The 17,902-nt window shown below is 44.2% G+C and overlaps 1 protein-coding gene across 1 annotated transcript in view; it reads right to left on the bottom strand.

The window, feature by feature from the left end:
* Nucleotides 1–17,902, bottom strand: part of LOC144273522 (peroxidasin homolog) — a 62,283-nt gene extending 44,381 nt beyond the window's left edge. The window contains exons 1-2 of the mRNA XM_077832143.1: nucleotides 17,739–17,902; nucleotides 6,618–6,689 (exon numbers count right to left, since the gene is read on the bottom strand). Of these exons, the coding sequence (XP_077688269.1) occupies nucleotides 6,618–6,689; nucleotides 17,739–17,902 (236 nt within the window). The remainder of the gene's footprint in view (nucleotides 1–6,617; nucleotides 6,690–17,738) is intronic.

The raw sequence follows: 17,902 nt of genomic DNA, 5'->3' as shown, positions 1-17,902 counted from the left end.
CACATAGTGGGTTTTATGGTCAAAGGCCAGTGTCAGTCCGCAAAGTCAGTCACTCCTCTGCACCATCCACATGGGATGCCAGCGGACTCCGAACCTCGGATTGGCAACACTAAAAGTAGGGGTCTCTGCCACTTGAACTAAAGTAGTAACATCTGTCTTTGGTAGCAATGCCACCCTTAAACCTCTCAGGTGGACCAGCCACTAGAGGGAGACACGACACACACTATGCTCCTGTGTTGGGTGCGTAACCTGAAAACCAGCTGTTGGATTCAAGAAATATTTATCCCAGCCCGCACTTCAGCGAAGAGAAATGAAGGCCCCTTTTAGCTTGCAACTTGTTCCAAGCGATTGGGCAGACAGAGGAAGACCCTGGAAGCAGCTGAAACATGGATGGGCCCCTTCCTCAGTAAGTTGTTGGATCTGTTGCTGGCCTGGGTTTATTTTTCCCATGTGAACGCTTTCCCCCTTAGTGCTACCTGGATGCTGGTGAAGGTGCTGGTCAGCTACTCTCCACTCAGTCTGGTTAGTCATTTTCTGCTGCTTCAGATGGCCACAGTGTGTATTTTAGTGGGCGAAATTTGCAAGTCCATTCCTCTGTTTGATAGGAAGCAGTGAGCTATAAGGTTGTCCCAGATTGAAACTCCCATGTGCAGTTCCAGGGCTTGCTCATATTTCTTTTGGCTACAGTAGCTTTTCCCAACTCTGGCAATCAGTTACATTGGCACCCCGATGCAAAAGTATGTGTGTACCCGTACCCGTACCCGCACACAGAGTCGTGCTGCCTAGAGGGCAGAGAAATCATTATCTTCTTTCCCTAAGCCAAGGAAAATTTATCTGGGAGACTACCTAGCAGCACTTTCACTTAATGCCTGATATTTTATCACTAACGTGTTTCTAAAAAGTTTGCCCCGGTGAGCAACCTTTTATCAGTAGGAGGTAGCTGAGAGGCTGCTACCAATCAAAAAGATAAGAGGACCAGTTCAGCCATCCTAGCCCTCTCCATCTGGGCTGGACCACATGTCCTCATTTATCGGCACCTGAAGGAGAACCCAAGGAATCAGGGACTGGAACAGCAGAATTCTTGTACATTTCACTGCCCTGTCTAGTCACAAGTGGCTGGTCAGGCAGGTAGAGCAGATCTGCACGCAAGCCTACCAAAGTAAAGAGGAGGTGTGTTTTCCAATTTTAGGCCTGCCAGCCTGCAGATTGTCCCTCTGAAAGTAGCTTGGCTGTCTCATTTTGCTTCCTGCCAAACATCTGTCCACATCGCAAAACCATGACCTAATTTGGAATGAGTTGTTTTCTTTACTCGGGACAGCTCCAGGGCTGGAAGAGCAGGGAGCTCATCACACCTAGATTGAGGTGTATTGGCAGGATTGTGTGGAAAAAGTCTGCGTGGCTTTGTGATAAGATGCACACCTGTCTGTCTAAGGTCTCTCTGTCTCTATCTAGGCATTCATTCCACCCTCCTTGCCCTATCTGAGCCCCTTGCAAAATGACATGAATTCACCATGTAGATCTATGTTGGCCTTTTCTCCCGATTGCTCGTGGTACTTACATATCCCATGGTGCTATTTGCAAGATTAGGAATATCGGTCCTGGTGTTCTAGACAAGTAATAGCTTCAGCAATTACATTTTACCTACCTTAATTTACCAGTCACTTTAATTGGATAGGTATTACCTCTTTGTTTCCTGTCCTTTTCATTGCTGCATTTTATTGCTGACCTAGTATCACAGCTGCCCCATATCAGCACAGATGTAGCTGAATTTCAGCAGTACAGAAAGTGCACTGATTATTGCATGGGATCCACAAGCACATTGTATGTGACCTTCTGAAAGGTGCTATATAAAAATCAATACATCATCCTAATAGCACCTGCCCACACATTGCCTGATTTCTAGCTAGAATTATGAGTCCCTCACTTCCAGGAGGATTAAATTCAGCTGCGATTTAATTTTAAAACGGTGAAAGGGAGGGAAGCGAGAGAATGACCCACAGCCATGCCTGGGGGGGTTGAAGTTTTAGTTGGCCTGAGAGCAGAGCAGACAAAGTTGCTGGAACGTATGATGTGCCGGAGCTAGATGGGCACGTACAGCACGTGGTCTATTCCACCGCTGAAGGGTGGCAGTCCCTGTTGCCCACCCCATCAGGACAAGTTATTGTGGCAATATCGCATGTCACCATAAAGCCTCCTGCGGCCACTGCTTCATACTCTAATTATAATTGTTCCAGTGCCGCCTTGTCCTTCCCACACCTGTTTGCTGTAACCAGCTGCTGTCTTTTGCCAGACTATAAGCTCTTTGGACCAGGGACTGCCGTTTCATTAGGGGACTCTACAATGTGGGCCCCAGACATGAATTGGGATTCTAGATGCTCCAAAGAATCATAGTACAGCATTGAGAGCTACTGTGGGTAGCTCACAAGCAGTGTCATGTGATGGGTGTGAAATTAACTGGTGCCCCATCACAGGTCCTCAAGCACAGGGCTGGATTACCAGTATTCTCCATGAAGCACTGAAATCTGGCACACTGGTAGAACTGAATAGAAGAAGCTTCCACAGTACCTAGGCTGGCTCCAAGCAATGCAGGCTCTTCTTGGTAAGGCCAAGGACTGGAACACCGCAGGGCAGAACTCAGTACAACCAAGCTCTGCGTAAGGTGGGATGTGACCTTGCACTGTGTTTGGCTCTGGCTATCAGAGCTCACTTCCTCCAGCCCTGTCATTCGCACAATTGATCCACCCATCCAGGGCTATTAAGAGCCCAGAAACCTGAGCCAGCTACTCAGGTCCAGTTCCCATTAGGAACAGGCCTGGGTACAATAGCTACATGGTACCAGCATAGCCTCTTCCCTATCACTGTTCCTTCAGAGATACTGCTGATACATTGCGCTCTCTCTACCCACCCACAATATATGGATACTCTAGGAACCTGTTCCAAGCCCACTTCAGTGAACAGGAGTCTATCCATTGACTTTAGTGGCCTTTGGACAAAGTCCTAGGATATATAAATATTTAATTATTGCATCATGTTAATTCCAAACATACTAGCTCCCAATGCTCCTCAAAGGGAGGAAGCATGTGGCAGATTGCCTCAATCAGAAAAATAGAGCAAACACATGCTATGTAACACTGTCTTATCTTGCCAGGATCTCCCTCATCCTATGTACAGCAGGCTTCTTGGCTGGGCTAGATAACAGAAGATCTTATATTAAAGTATAAACAAGATGACTCAATTAAGCGAAAGCAGCCTCTAGACAATACTTTGTACTGAGTGCAATTGAACTGGAACAAGAACGAACAACTTCTCTTGCTTAGCACAGAGCACTCAGCACATAGGAATAAAAAATTACAGTCTCTCGTTATTTTGTATTTGTATTACAGCGGTGCCTACAGAGTCCAACCAAGACTGAGGCCCCATTGTGCTGGCTGCAGTGCAGATGCAGTCCCTGGCCCCAAAAGTTTACCATCTGTATAGATAAGACAACGGGCTGGAGAAAGGAATCAGATTATCCCCCTTTTAAAAGGTAAGGATTGAGGCAGAGTGAGATTAATAGTGAAATCTTGGCTCCATTGAAGTCAATGTCACCCCAAGTGAACTGAGGTCAGTGGTCCAGTGGCTAGGAGATTGGACTGGGAGTCAGGAAAGTTGGGCTGTATTCCTGATTCTGCTAGTGACCTGCCTTGTGGCCCTTGGTGAACTCTCGGTGTCTCTTCCCATTCCTTGTCTGTATAGACTTAGCTCTTTGGGGACAGGGACTTTCTCTCAGTGCTTGTTTACACAGTACATTGCACATGGGGGCCCCTGCTACCAGACTGAGTCCTAGTCCAGTAACGTAACAATTTATTTACAGTAAAGATGGGAGAAAGCCCTAACCATCAGTCCAAATTTTGGAGGAAGTTTGAAGGGGCTGTTTGAATCCAGGGCTTTTGGTTTGGCTCATTAGAGAGTTAAAGCTAGGCTGGAAAACCTGGACCCTGATCCAAATTTTGTCCAAGTGCTGGGATCCCAGGTTTTGGTCCAGCCTATGTCTTCTAAGTAATATACACAAGGCTTACTCAAATCAAAATCCGCCATTTCCACCTCAGGGGGAAATGATAGCCAGACACTGTTCTTTGCATTACAGCAATGAGAGCTTGTATTAAACAACTCAGCAATTTTTATTTAAAAACTTTCCACAACATGCCAGCAAGCGAACCCAGGGCCCACTGTAAGGTGCAGGCTGCAGCTCATCCTCTGCAGTGCGGTCATCTCACCTTCCAAGGTGGAGGGTGACCATTGGTGCCTGCAGCCATATCCCACGTCCTTATACAACCACATACACACACTCCTGCTGCTACCCTGCCTGCCTCCCCTGGACTGAAATCCTCTCAGGATCCTCCCAGTGTTACTCTCTGTGGAAGGAGGGGTCGGATGAAGGATTTGAGGACTTGTTTCTAGCCAAGACTGCCCACACTAAAAGCTTCCTAGCCCTTGTAGGGCACTTCACATTTACGAATCCTCCACAACACAGTGAGCGGTACTTAAATGGCAATTCCTGTCTCCACTTTGCAGATGAGGAAACTAAGGTAGAGAGAGGTTTAGGGAATTTCCAAAGGCCACACTACAATCAGAAATACATTTCCTTCATGGGTTCCAGATTATTTATGCAACCATGAGAATAGAAACTTTAAAAAAAAAAAAAAGCCGAGATTCATAGAATTGTAGAAACGAGAGACCTGGATTCTCAGGCAATAATCCCTTGAATCTACAAGATGGGGCTGTAGGAAAGATGCAAGTACCAGTTGCGAGACTCACAATAAAATCATGAGAGTTGGTTGATGCCCGTAATCCGAGGCTGGCTGAAAACCTCTTTCCTTTCCACCTGGTTTGCTCCTGCTCAGAACCTCTAGAGGAAGGTTTCTGAGAATGCATGTGGTTTGGCCAGCTGGCTCCAGTGAAAGAGGAACAAACCAAGGGAAACCCTGTTTTTTTAGGTAATCAAAATTGAAGTGGTTCTTTCTGATAAAGACACCAGACATTAAGAACACAAGCAGCCTACACTCACAAACTAGACTGAAATCCTTATCACATGAGTCTTCCTGCCACAATCCTTTCACTACCCTGTTCTCTAGACTGGAGACTTTAGGCTTCTCAAGAGCCAGGCTGGAAATCTGATTGAGGTTCTCTTTTTAAGTTTAGGTCCAAGAACACAAAAACCTGGCCACAAAGTCATTCCGAAAAAACGCACTTGGAGCATTCCTTCTGGTATTCGGTACAACTACAACAAAGGCTTCTATAATTTCCTTTAATTCAAGTATGGGGGCGGGGGAAGTTGTTCACGGATGGTTCAGTAGCAAATCTTGCTGCAGGCTGTAATAAACCGATGGGCATTGTCAGAGGCCAAAGAATATGGAGTCCCCCTTCCTGAATGTTATAAATTAGCAAGCCCCAGAATGATGCTGCAAGTACAAAAGGTCAAATATTAATAGGAACCAGAGATCTCTCCTATGCAAAACATGCACTGTTACAATAAAGGCCCCCCCAAACCAAATTAAGATCAGTCCTACCCAGTGGAACAAGGAGCAAGGTCTATCCTGGCTCAGAGGTAAGAATACAGTGAAGGGATTGTGGTCTGCTTGAATTCCCACCGACACAGGAAGAGCAAAGGGGAACGCTCGAGTTGGAGTGAGCACCAGCAGCTCGGCAGAACGCATTCTGGTGCAGCTAGTGAAGGCAAAGAATATGTAGACATTGCTTCTTCATCTCACACCACAGTTACAGAATATCGCACAGAGGAACGGGAGGGTGATCATCCAAGCGTGGTGTGTGCACAGGGTGTCCTGGGCATCAGCTGTGTGGCTGAGGCAGGCAAGGGGGAAAAAAGATAGCTTTAAGCCACTGCTCTGTTCATCTGCTCCTGGGTCAGCCAAGGCCAAAACTGTCCTTAGGGGCTTCTCTAAGCTCTACTGGCCGTACATGTCCTAGGCAGCTGGCAGGATGCCCCATGAGAAAAGGGTTTCACTGCTCAAATAGAAGTCATTAAATTCCAGGTTTCACTGAAAACGGTAAGAAACGTTGCCTAGGTTGGACTGGGGGCAAAATTTTATGCAGAGAATTTAGTTGCATCCGACAGCTCCAGGCACAGCTGAACAAACCCACAGGACGGATATATTCGCTAAGCCATTAGAGGGAGCGGCCAATGCATTCATATAGCAGTTAGACTTATGGCACATACTCGTTATCTAACCCAAACATCTTTAGTCCATTATATGCCTAAGCTCCCGCAACCCAGAGAATGGTGCCTGTCACATTGGCAGCGAACTACCCATTTGGTTCCCGTAATGATCAGTGCAGACAGCACCTCCACCAACAGGTGGACCTGCATCTTTATTTTCATGCTAAGTTATCTTGGTTTTGATATTATGTTGCTGTCTTGGTTCATGGGGGCGAGGAGGAAATTAAGTCGTGACTGCACATGCTGGAGTTGTTACTTGCAGTGTTCGAATAAATCCTTTAATTTCTATAAGTGAGTGTTACCTTGCAAAACCAAGAAGGTCTCATGTTTCTGATTCCTTCCATTCTCTGTACCACGACCACACTACAATTGGGCGCCTTTTAAGATGGGGACAACTTACAGCGTGTTGAGGTTCTGCAGTCTCCTGAAGGCTCCAGGTTGAATCTCTTTGATGCGATTGAAGCGTAAATCCCTGAAAGTGAGAGAATATCAGTCAGCGTACATCTGAGAGCAAGATTATCCATTAGCAACAAAGATCATTAGCTGTCCTGGTGCTTTAGACCTCAGCATGTCAGGCCTAAAGGAGCTTGAGAATGATGAAGAATCCATTCTGGGATGATAGAGTGGCTACCACTGTTTGCTGAGGCTGTCTGAGCCTCCCTAGATTTATGAACTCCACTTTCATTCTTAAGAATCTGATACATAGAGGCCACATTTTGAAAGGAGTCAAGTGATCAGTTGCACTAGTTTGTAACACACTATTGCTCTGATTGCTAGTGGTTAATGTTCTGTGATTAGCTGTGCAATTACCTAACTTGCATGCACAAAATGTGGTAACTGCACGTGCAACTTGGGCAAACCTAACTAAAGTATAAACTTTGCCCCTAGTTGCCAGAATGCAGGTGGGTCTGTATTTTTATGGACTCATAACAAGGATTGGGTATTTCCAAATGGGCACTGAGGCCAAGTTTCCAGCTGCAGGTGCATAGCGGAGCACACGTGAAACCCTACATTTGCAGGCACAGACTCCTGCATGTGCGCGTGCACGGTCTTTGCAAACACACTGCCTGACATGGAGCTGCACATGCCGGTGTATACAGGCATGCACATAGTTTTGCGGACACTCTTATTAAAGTTCAGGGCCAACATTTTGGCCCTAAAATGGTCAAATCTTGCTGAATAGCCTCATGCAGTCACCGTTTCAAATTAGCTCCAAAACGCTGCAGGGACTCAAAGGCTTCTCCCGTTCTGCATTTTCAGTCAGTTCCATTTCATTTAGAATTAGCAGAATCCATTGTGGCAAACTTAAAGAGCTCTCTGTGTAACTGCACTGACTTGGACCCTGAAATATTATACTTTGACTGCTTACTGGATAATAAAATAAGAGCTAAGTAAACAAGTAGAAACAATTCTACAGGGAATGTGCATCCATTTGGCGCCTTTGATTGTCCAATGTGCTATGGCAAATTTTGCCTCTGCTACTGTAAAGGGCTGTAGTTAGGGCAGGGAGACTGGGCTGAAATACGTGCATAATCTAGCATTTACCATAGAAATATCACCACACCTTCCCCAGTGAAGTTCACCCATGGGAAGCATGAAGAATGGTGCATGATAACAAGGGGATTCGAAATCAGATAGTAACAGTCCACCCTGGGGAATTTTGTTGTAGTGTTTCTGACCCTGTCAGCTGTTAGCAGAATAACCCTTCCCTAAATCAGTATGCTGAATCATTAACAATGGGAGCATGCAAAGCAATCAGTGAGAGCATACAAAGCAATCAGTGGCTTCTGGAATCAGTTTTCATTTGTATTTAGCCAATTTATGCATTGACACATGCACATCACTATGTTACCTCGGCAAGCAATCAACTGCAAGTCATTTATTGAAAGAATATTGCAACGCCACAGAAATTATTGCTAGCTCTGAATTTACTTTAATGTAACATCTTTCACTCACAAGGTGTTTTACACAGCAATGGATTAGATTTTGGTAGTTCTGGGACCATTCATGCCAGAACTGGCTGAGCAGATGTCAGCTGCCCATATATTATGAACAGAGACATGACAGTAGAGGCTGTTTTACCAACCGAGTTAATGGTTAGGACATGGGGGTTATCCCCTACGTTCCTTGGGGAAGGGGTCAATTAGGCACTGCTTTTAAATGAACTTCCTGGTGGTAGAAAGAGGCAGAGTGATGACCCTGGATACTGACTTCTTCCATTAACCCCCAGGACAACAGCAACAGCAGTGCGGCTTGCACTGACCTGCCAGTGGACATTAGTCCTGCCACGAAGGGAAAACAAGCTAGGCCAGAGAAAAACGGAGTCTTCACGATTCATTCAGTTCTTGGCTTCTCAGCTCAAGCTGCCACTTGCACACCTCTGATAAATAGCAGCAGTTCACTTTTATCTGTAGACTTCAGAGTTATTTACAATGGTGGATGGACATTGCTATCCCTGCTTTACAGCTAGGGAAACTGAGGCACAGGGAGGTTAACAGCTGTGTTTTCCAAAATGGCTGCTAATTGTGGGGTGGCCCAATTTGAGATACCTAGGGCCTGACTATCCAAGGGGCTAAGTACCTGTGGACTCCATTGGATTCAAATGCAGTTAAAGTACCATTTCAACAAGACCTACCTGTTGTATAGTCCTTATGCTGCCCCTCTGCACAGGGCTGAACTTTACTCAGCATTGAAGAGATCTTAATTAACATTCATTAGTGCTATGAACATTTATACCAGCTGAGGACCTGTCCCTCTAAGGATACATCTGCACAGTGAAAGCTAAGCACAGGCTAGTCTACCTGAGCAAGCTTGAATCCAGCTAGCTCACACCATGGTATTAGTGAAGACACTGTAGGCCAGGGGTCTCAAAGTCCCAGCCCATGGGCCATCTGCGGGTCACAAACGTCCCCACTGCAGCCCACGGAGGAGAGACGCATGCAGACACACTGCCGGCAATGTCGGCTGCTGGTGCCCCCCCCCCCGGCAGCTCCCATTGACTGGGGGAGAGGGGCAGAGATACCATCACTAGTTGCCTGGCAGAGTCAGCCACGGAGGCAGCATCACTTTTTTCCACAATGAATATAAACAAGTTAAAATCCCGAACACAGCTCTCTGACGCCCATGTTTACTTAGCTCTCGCTGCAATCCTGAAGGTTTCAACTGCTCAGTCACTGAGGCCAAACATCCACAAACTGACAGAACCGAAGTGTTGTCAGGTGTCTGGCAAACACTCAAAACTCTGACAGGCGAAGAACTGTATAAAGTTGTAAGACAGTTTTATTATGTCTCAGAAATTCGAAATAAAAAATACAATATAAACATTTTCTTTTCTGAACACCATCCTCAGTGACGTTATTGGACCGCTGGGAGGATTTGAGGACTGTCACCGGCCCTAAGGTAAATTGAGTTTGAGACCCCTGCTGTAGGCGGAACAAGCCCAACATGAACCTTGGGTACATATTTGGCTTGCTAACCTGAACCTCCACTGCAGCTTGGGCTATCTCAACTGGATTCAAGCTAGCTTGAGCAGGCTGTCCTGTGCACAGCTTTTGGTGTAGACACACCCTAAGTATCCAAGGCCTTGCCGAGTTGCACTGGTTTACCGAACAGTGCTAATCTAAACCCATTCAGTAAAATGGGTGCATGGGTACTCATTCTGGTTTACACCAGGATTAATGTGGTTTAGTTTAAGTCAATTAAGAATCTCTTTATGCCAAACCAGAATAAGGCCCTCACACCAAAATAAGTGTCCATGCTGGGGTTTGAACCAGTGTATCTAAATCGGCTTAAGAACAGATTGAGGTTAGGCAGGTGCAACTTTCTTGTGTAGATCAGGCCTGTGAGACAAGGGGACATATTTTTGGTTAGCAAGTATCAGTAAACCAGATTACACTTAAGGATGAAAATGCAGGAAAAATCAAATAGAGCCAGTGTTGAGAGCCTTGCGCTATAGAGCTAGCTGTTTTTCTTTTCTGTATTTACTGCTGGACTGCTTAACTTTAAGGTTACACAGAGAGAGAGGGGAATTCTGGTAACACTTTAATTAAAATCCAGAGCCATTCCTGAGGCCAGTCTTTCCAAATTGCTCAGCACCAGATTTTCTGTGCTCAGCACCCTCAATTGAGGCCGGATTCTCCCAGCAGCTCCCATTGTGACACTTAGGACAAGAATTTCATAACTCAGCAGCCAATATGCAGTACTCGTTTGAAAATCTGGCCCCGGTCTGTGGATGTTGGTGTGATGAGATGGCAGCCATTAAAACAGAAGATGGCATTTCAGGCCATAACCACCACACTCAGTTTCGCACACAACACAGAATTTCTAGGCTAGTTCAGTAGTAACTAAAAATGTATTTCATTTCCCTTTCATACCATTAACACTTCGGCTTGCCTTTGTCTTCAGCACCCTAGACTGAAAACATCTGAGATACAGCTAGTGGTGCTAAGGATAATGGAGTCCTCTTGTCTTCATTTGAATAAAGACAATTTGATATTTTTAATTATGTCGTACTTCAGTGATTTATAATGAATGTGCATAAAAGCACGGTGTCTCCACAGCACAATTCACCCTTGAAAGACCCACTCAGCTACTCACCACATGGCTGCAGTGCAGCTCTAACACGGTTAATAGAACAATCTCTAGTATAGAGTTTTTCCTAAGGATGCCATATGCATCATGGCCCAGATTTTCAGCTGGTGCAAATTTGCATTGCTCCATTGACATCAATGGATCACACTGGTTTACACCATCTGAGGATCTGGCTATTTATATTGAACCCTGTTTCCTGGAAATACATTTTTCTAGCATCACAGGAGACAGAGTATTTAAGAGTGGAGGCCAATAGCCAGGAACATTCAGAAGGTTCCAGTAGGGAGAACCCTACATTTTCCAGTGCCTTTTAACTAGCAGATGTGCTAGTTAACTGTGAGGCATGCTACATAGCTATGGCACAAAAACTTCAATTGGGTTTTGGCTTATGGAAATTAGATCGGGATCTGACTTGGTTTACAGCATGTCAGACCAAATCAAGTGATACTGCCCCATAATGTGATAAGTAGAGATATGCCCGAGGAATGAAGCATAGACCCAAATTTGAAATTGCCCAGAGCCCGTCTGTGCGATCAGATTTGGGGGTTACAGTTCAGGCCTACCTCTAGTGACAGCAGATGAAGAAATTATTTGCATCGTGCCTGAATTTTATCCACATAAAACACTAATACAGCAAATAATGTATGAGATCTCCCCAATTATTTTGGGGGTGGACAGATGCCACAGAGACAGAATGAGGATAGGCCTATTATGTACAAGGAAAGCAGATGATTCCTCTGCTGGTTTGCAAATTGAGTGCCTCTCTGTTTATTCCCACCTGTGATAGTGTGCGGATTTCCCTTTGCATTGCTCCTTCCATTGCTAAATGCATGAAGACTATGTGAATCATCATTTGGGAACCTGAGGTGGGCTAGTGCATAAAGCCTACTCTTAACCCAACACTTCTGTTGATTGCACCTTTGGCAAGAGAGCCACAATTTCATTGGTGGTGGCTAGAATGGGGAGGAGAAAAGATGTCTGAAGAATAAATATTTGGCCCTGAGACAGATTTTCAAATTGGCAGATTACACGGCCAACTGCTGACCCAAGCAATCCCAGATAATTTGAACTATTAAGTGAGAACAGCAGCAAGGGGCTCTCTTTTGCAGGGAGGAGATTACAATCTGATCCTAATTAAACCAGATTAATTAATTAATCCCTTCTTGGGATTCTTGTCAGCAAGCAGCAGGGCTCCCTCAATGCATTGGATCTTGCCCATATGTTGACTGTTCAGACATTGCCCAGATCAAATAAAGACAGCTCTCCCCTCCTCCTGAGCTCATGAAAACACGCACCGAATCTGATCCAGGAGCAACAAAAGGAAGTTTCAGAAGCACAAAGGTAAATTTATCCCCATCAACGTGTCCAACAAGGAGACAGACTTTCTCAGTCTAAGACAAATCGCTGCAGCATGCCTCTATATTGATTCATTAGTTGCATCTGTTCAGCTTGTTTTGAGCCACAGCCCATAGATCTTTACTCTGCGTACGCGCACACACGTGAATAGAGGCATTTGCTTAGGGAAAGATGATGGGTTCGCGTCACCCACCCACTACTGTACCACTGCCACCTCTTTGAGGAAATGCGGCAGCTGTATAAACAGCGCACAGAAATTTGATGCTTCGTTTCTGGACAGCAAGAGGAAAGAAGATTCTGCTGGAATTGCAGGGCAGAGTGGAGTAGTGAGGCAGAATACAAGTACCCAAGTTAGAATTTGGTAACCACTGCCCTTACAAAGAGCATCTTGGGACCTTCGTCACTGGGAAGATTTTCCATTGCATTTGAAAGATGCAGAAGTGCTCCCCAAATAGGGAAAAGGGTGATTATTCAAAATCTTTCCTATTTTCCTTTCGATAAACTGAGGTTTTCAGAGAGAATATTCTGACCAACACGAAAGGGTTTAATTCTGAGGGCTATTTACATAGCCTAAATAAAGAGGATGAACTGGAAAGAGATAACTGTTGGTACATTACACATATATGTTTAACACAGAGAGGAAGTTAACTGCTCAATTTCCCCACCTTCCCCCCAGTTCACCTGTAAAACAGAAATTTTGGGCAAGTGGGTAGAAACAACGTGAAGGGAGAAGCACTTCCAACAAGAACACATTTGCTCAGTATGGTTTCTTAAGGCTAATATGCTGGATTTTTATATCACAACTTTTATCCCCAGTGATCCCACAGAGTTTCACAAACTAAATACATACATGATTTGCCCACTAAATGTAGCCATGTCTGGGGAGGAGAACAGCAGCTGAGACAGTATGCTTGTCATACATATAAAGGGAAAGATAACAACTTTATATATGCAGTAACATCAAATCCCTCCTGGCCAGAGGTACAGAATCACTTACTTGTAAGGGGTTAATCAGTTCCATTAACCTAGTTGGCACCTGTCCAGAAGGACCAATGGGGAAAGAAGATACTTTCAAATCTGGGGAGGGGGAGGTTTTGTTTGCGCTCTCCGTTTGTTCCCTCTCGAGACAGAGAGACCAAGCAAGTAATCCAGCTTCTACTGAAATGATATATCTAAAATTACAGAAATTGTAAGTAATAGCAAGGAAATGCATTAGATTATCTTCTGTTTTAGCTTGTGAATTTTCCCTATGCTAAGAGGGAGGTTTATTCCTCTTTTTTGTAACTGAAGTTTTGCCTAGAGGGGAATCCTCTGTGTTTTAAATCTTATTACCCTGTAAAATTACCTTCCATCCTGATTTTACAGAGGCGCTTCTTTTACTTTTTTCTTTATAATAAAGTTCTGTTTTTAAGAACATGATTGGGTTTTTAGTGTCCTATCTGTGCTCACCTTGTTTACCTATTTGGTTGGTATATGATTCTCAAGCCTCCCCAGGAAACAGGGTGAAGGGGATTGGGGGGATATTTTGGGGAAACAGGAACTCCAAATGATCCTTTTCCTGAATCTTTGTCCAGCTCACTTGGTGGTGGCAGCAGTACCCTCCAAGGACAAGGAAGGATTTGTGCCTTGGGGAAGTTTTTAACCTAAGCTGGTAGAAATAAGCTTAGGGGGTCTTTCATGCGGGTACCCCAGAATTCAGAATGGGGAGGGAACCCCGACAATGCTGCAAAACAGCGAGGGAAGGCAAAATTTGTCAGATTGGACAGACAGAAAATGCATAATCCGTGACAAACTCAGCGAAAGGGAGGTGGACTGACCGGGTCATCTTCAATTCATGCCAGCAATGAGTTCAGGTCACAGGTGCTGCATGTTCTTTTCTTGTACCCGGAGTTAAGTTTAGTTAGCCCATAACTCAGAAGTAGATCTACGTATAATGCAAAGGAGAATAATCCATGTATAACATGATTGGAATCCATTAGCCTCCACTACTGGGAGCTTCTTCCCACTGGTGGCTTCTCCCCATACCAACATGTTTCAGAGTTTATGGTTGGAAATGTCATGCTATAAAACAAATGGCTTTGGAGGTTAAAGACCTATTGAAATTTTCAGAGTGTATGTTTCACAGCTGTTGCCTTCTTTGGGCTGTTGGCTAAATGAACTGCCTTAGTCCCAGCGGTAACCAACAAATCACATCTGGCAAATCCTGTTCCAGTGGAATGGACGGCAGCCAAAATACATTTGCAGTTATACATCATGCATTTTTATAGCTTACTTATCTGTACACATGTAGCCATTACTGCCATCATGTTCCATACTCAGAATAAAATGAACAGACTTCATTACCAAGGATAAATATTCCATTGCTAAAACTAGACACGGGGCCAGATCCTCAGCTGCATCCAGCTGCAGGCAATGAGAATCAAAAGGAGCCATTAACAGCTTAGGGATGGTTTAAGCCAGTCCTGGGATCACCTAGATCAGGCTTAGGACTGCTCTAAGTTACACCAGCTGGCTACAGCCCCCACCCCAAGGGCCATCCTGTAGCAGGAGATTGCTGCAGCACAGTCGGGGCTGGCCACAATTCCTCCCCCTTCCCAATCCTGGGTGCTCGAGAGAGAGAGCCACTGGAGCCAGCTACACTGGCTCTACACCACCCATCACTGCCTCCATCAGAGGAATGCCCATCTGGGGACTTGCAGCTGCTTTTAATTTTATAGCAGCACAGACAGAGCTGGGGCCCAGGATCTGGGTGTATGTATTTGTATCTTGTACCAGTACATTCTGTTCATATCAAATGATGACTCTTATGAGATAGGACCATAATTCCATATTTTTTACTCAAAATAAGAACTTCATGACCTGGATCTTAAGTTTGCCAGACCTCTGGATGCTCACACAGATGCAGCGTGCCGTCTCCTGAGAGGAGGAAGTACGACTGTGTCATAAAAATCTGGAACAGCTGGCATTTTTAAGATGTACCTTTTGATCGTTGGCAACTTTTAAACAGCATGTGAATTATTAAACATTTTTATAACAGATAAAACAGAAAGCTGTCTCTTAGGACTATTTATTTCAATTAGATTATAAAATCCCCAGGACAGCCAGAGCCACAGTGTGTTTTTTATTTGTAAAAAGAAAAAGGAGTACTTGTGGCACCTTAGAGACCAACAAATGTATTTGAGCATAAGCTTTCGTGAGCTACAGCTCACTTCATCAGATGCATGCAGTGGAAAATACAGTGGGGAGATTTATATACATAGAGAACATGAAACAATGGGTGTTACCATACACACTGTAAGGAGAGTGATCACTTAAGGTGAGCTATTACCAGCAGGAGAGCGGGCGGGATGCGGGAAGCAGGGGGGCGCGGGAGGGGAAACCTTTTGTAGTGATAATCAAGGTGGGTCATTTCCAGCAGTTGACAAGAAAGTCTGAGGAACAGTGGGGGGTAGGGAGGGGGAATAAACATGGGGAAATAGTTTAACTTTGTGTAATGACCCATCCACTCCCAGTTTTTAATTCAAGCCTAAGTTAATTGTATCCAGTTTGCAAATTAATTCCAATTCAGCAGTCTCTCATTGGAGTCTGTTTTTGAAGTTTTTTTTGTTGAAGAATTGCAACTTTTAGGTCTGTAATCGAGTGACCAAAGAGATTGGAGTGTTCTCCAACTGGTTTTTGAATGTTGTAATTCTTGACGTCTGATTTGTGTCCATTTATTCTTTTACGTAGAGACTGTTCCTCAGATGTTCTTGTTAACTGCTGGAAATGGCCCACCTTGATTATCACTACAAAAGGTTCCCTCTCCCCCCGCCCGCCCCGGGCTCTCCTGCTGGTAATAGCTCACCTTAAGTGATCACTCTCCTTACAGTGTGTATGATAACACCCATTGTTTCATGTTCTCTATGTATATAAATCTCCCCACTGTATTTTCCACTGCATGCATCCGATGAAGTGAGCTGTAGCTCATGAAAGCTTATGCGCAAATAAATTGGTTAGTCTCTAAGGTGCCACAAGTCCTCCTTTTCTTTTTGTGAATACAGACTAACACAGCTGCTGCTCTGAAACCTTTTTTATTTGTATATCTTTGCAGTGATCTATGAACAACAGAGAATATTTAACTTGGCTCAGGTGATCCATAAAGATTTATCAGTATGAGCCTTGCTTTTAATTAGGTGGACCAAAATTAGACTAGAATGAGCCACAAATCTTCCTCAGAAAGTGTCTGAAATATTAAACGCAGTGCAGGAATATACATCAAAATGCGATGGCTCTTATTTAATTTGACATCTGGGCCCAACCCCGAATAATCCCATTCAGATCTTGGTAGTTTGCTACCTTTGCCTTTCACATTAACCCAAATAACTACATTTTCCGAACTTTTAGACATGCAAAGAGTACCAGTGGTAGCCCAGGAGAAGCAGCAGTGTGAACGGTTAGCATTTGAACCACTGTGTTATCTAACTGCTCTCAGAGCAGGAAGATGCCATAGTGGTTAAAATGCCAGACTGTCTCCTGCAGTGTTCCCATTGTTGCCAACAGAAAAGCTGCACTAGTAACAACAGTGGAAAAATTTTAGGGAGAAAAAGCTAAGACAGACATCCCAGCTGAGATCAGAATTTGATCCATTAGAGTCATATGGAAGCGATCCTCAGCTAGTTAATTTTGAACAAATTCCATAATCAACAGCAACTCAACTGAGAACGAAACTATTTATACATCTTTAACAATTCTGCTTTTGACACTGCCCAACTCCTCCAAACCAAGAAATCATGTCTGGATAACATGTGTAAAGGTACTTTGGAATGGGCCAGATAGGTCTTAAAGCCATTCCGCAGTTTTAGGATTTACCATTCCTTAAAAGCATAGGAAGTTTGCTCTTCCAGATCTATTACCAGAAGTTCTACAGAAGTCCCAGATTGGCCCCAAAATGCTACATGAAATCTCTCTCTTTTTGTTACTCAGATCTTCCATTGAAATAGACACAGCCAACAATGCATAGTCTTCCCCACTGTAACCCCACCTTCCAAAAAAAAAAAAAAAATACTACCAATCCAGTGGATTTTTAAGAATGTATAAGGTTTGTCACTATTGTTTGGCACCCCAAATAAACCTTCAGTTCTTCCCCTCTCCCTTCCCCCAGTTGGGTCTGGAAAGTAAGAACCTACAGAAAGAGTAGATAAGGGAATGGAGTTGCATTTATAAGCAAGAAACAAAACCACCATCTCTTTGCATACACAAAACTAAAACACCCAGTGTCCCCCCATTTCCCCAAAGCTGTCTCTCCAATAGTAAAAGGTGATCTATCATCTTCCTTTAAACAAACTCTGTTTAGGAATTATCTTTGGAGACTCAAAAGTCATTGTTTTCTTGTGATCTTAGTTGTTTTTTAGTTTCCTGTAGGTGTCCAGTTAAAGATCATTAACTGATGCTAAGTGAGACAGTCTCTGAAGAGGTGAGGCTTTTGCAATACAGGCATTCCTGCAGAAAAAGCAAGGTGTAGAAAGCATAACTTTTCTTTCCTCTCCTCAAAAGCTGATCATGCAAAATAACCAAGAAAATGAAATCAGCTACTTACAATATGTTTGTCTGAGGTGGGACTTCAGGGATGTTTTCCAGCATCAGATGCATGCATCTTACTGTAGTCCTAAAGCACAAGCAGCGGCTAGGACAGGAGCAGGAGAAATCAGGCAAGAGAAGAAAAAGCAAGAAGCCGGGAACAACTGCAGATTTGACCAGCAT

This window comes from Eretmochelys imbricata, chromosome 13 (genome assembly GCF_965152235.1).
Source record: "Eretmochelys imbricata isolate rEreImb1 chromosome 13, rEreImb1.hap1, whole genome shotgun sequence".
Taxonomy (NCBI): domain Eukaryota; kingdom Metazoa; phylum Chordata; order Testudines; family Cheloniidae; genus Eretmochelys; species Eretmochelys imbricata.
The sequence above is the reverse complement of the archived record's forward strand: the minus strand, read 5'-3'. Positions and strand labels throughout refer to the sequence as shown.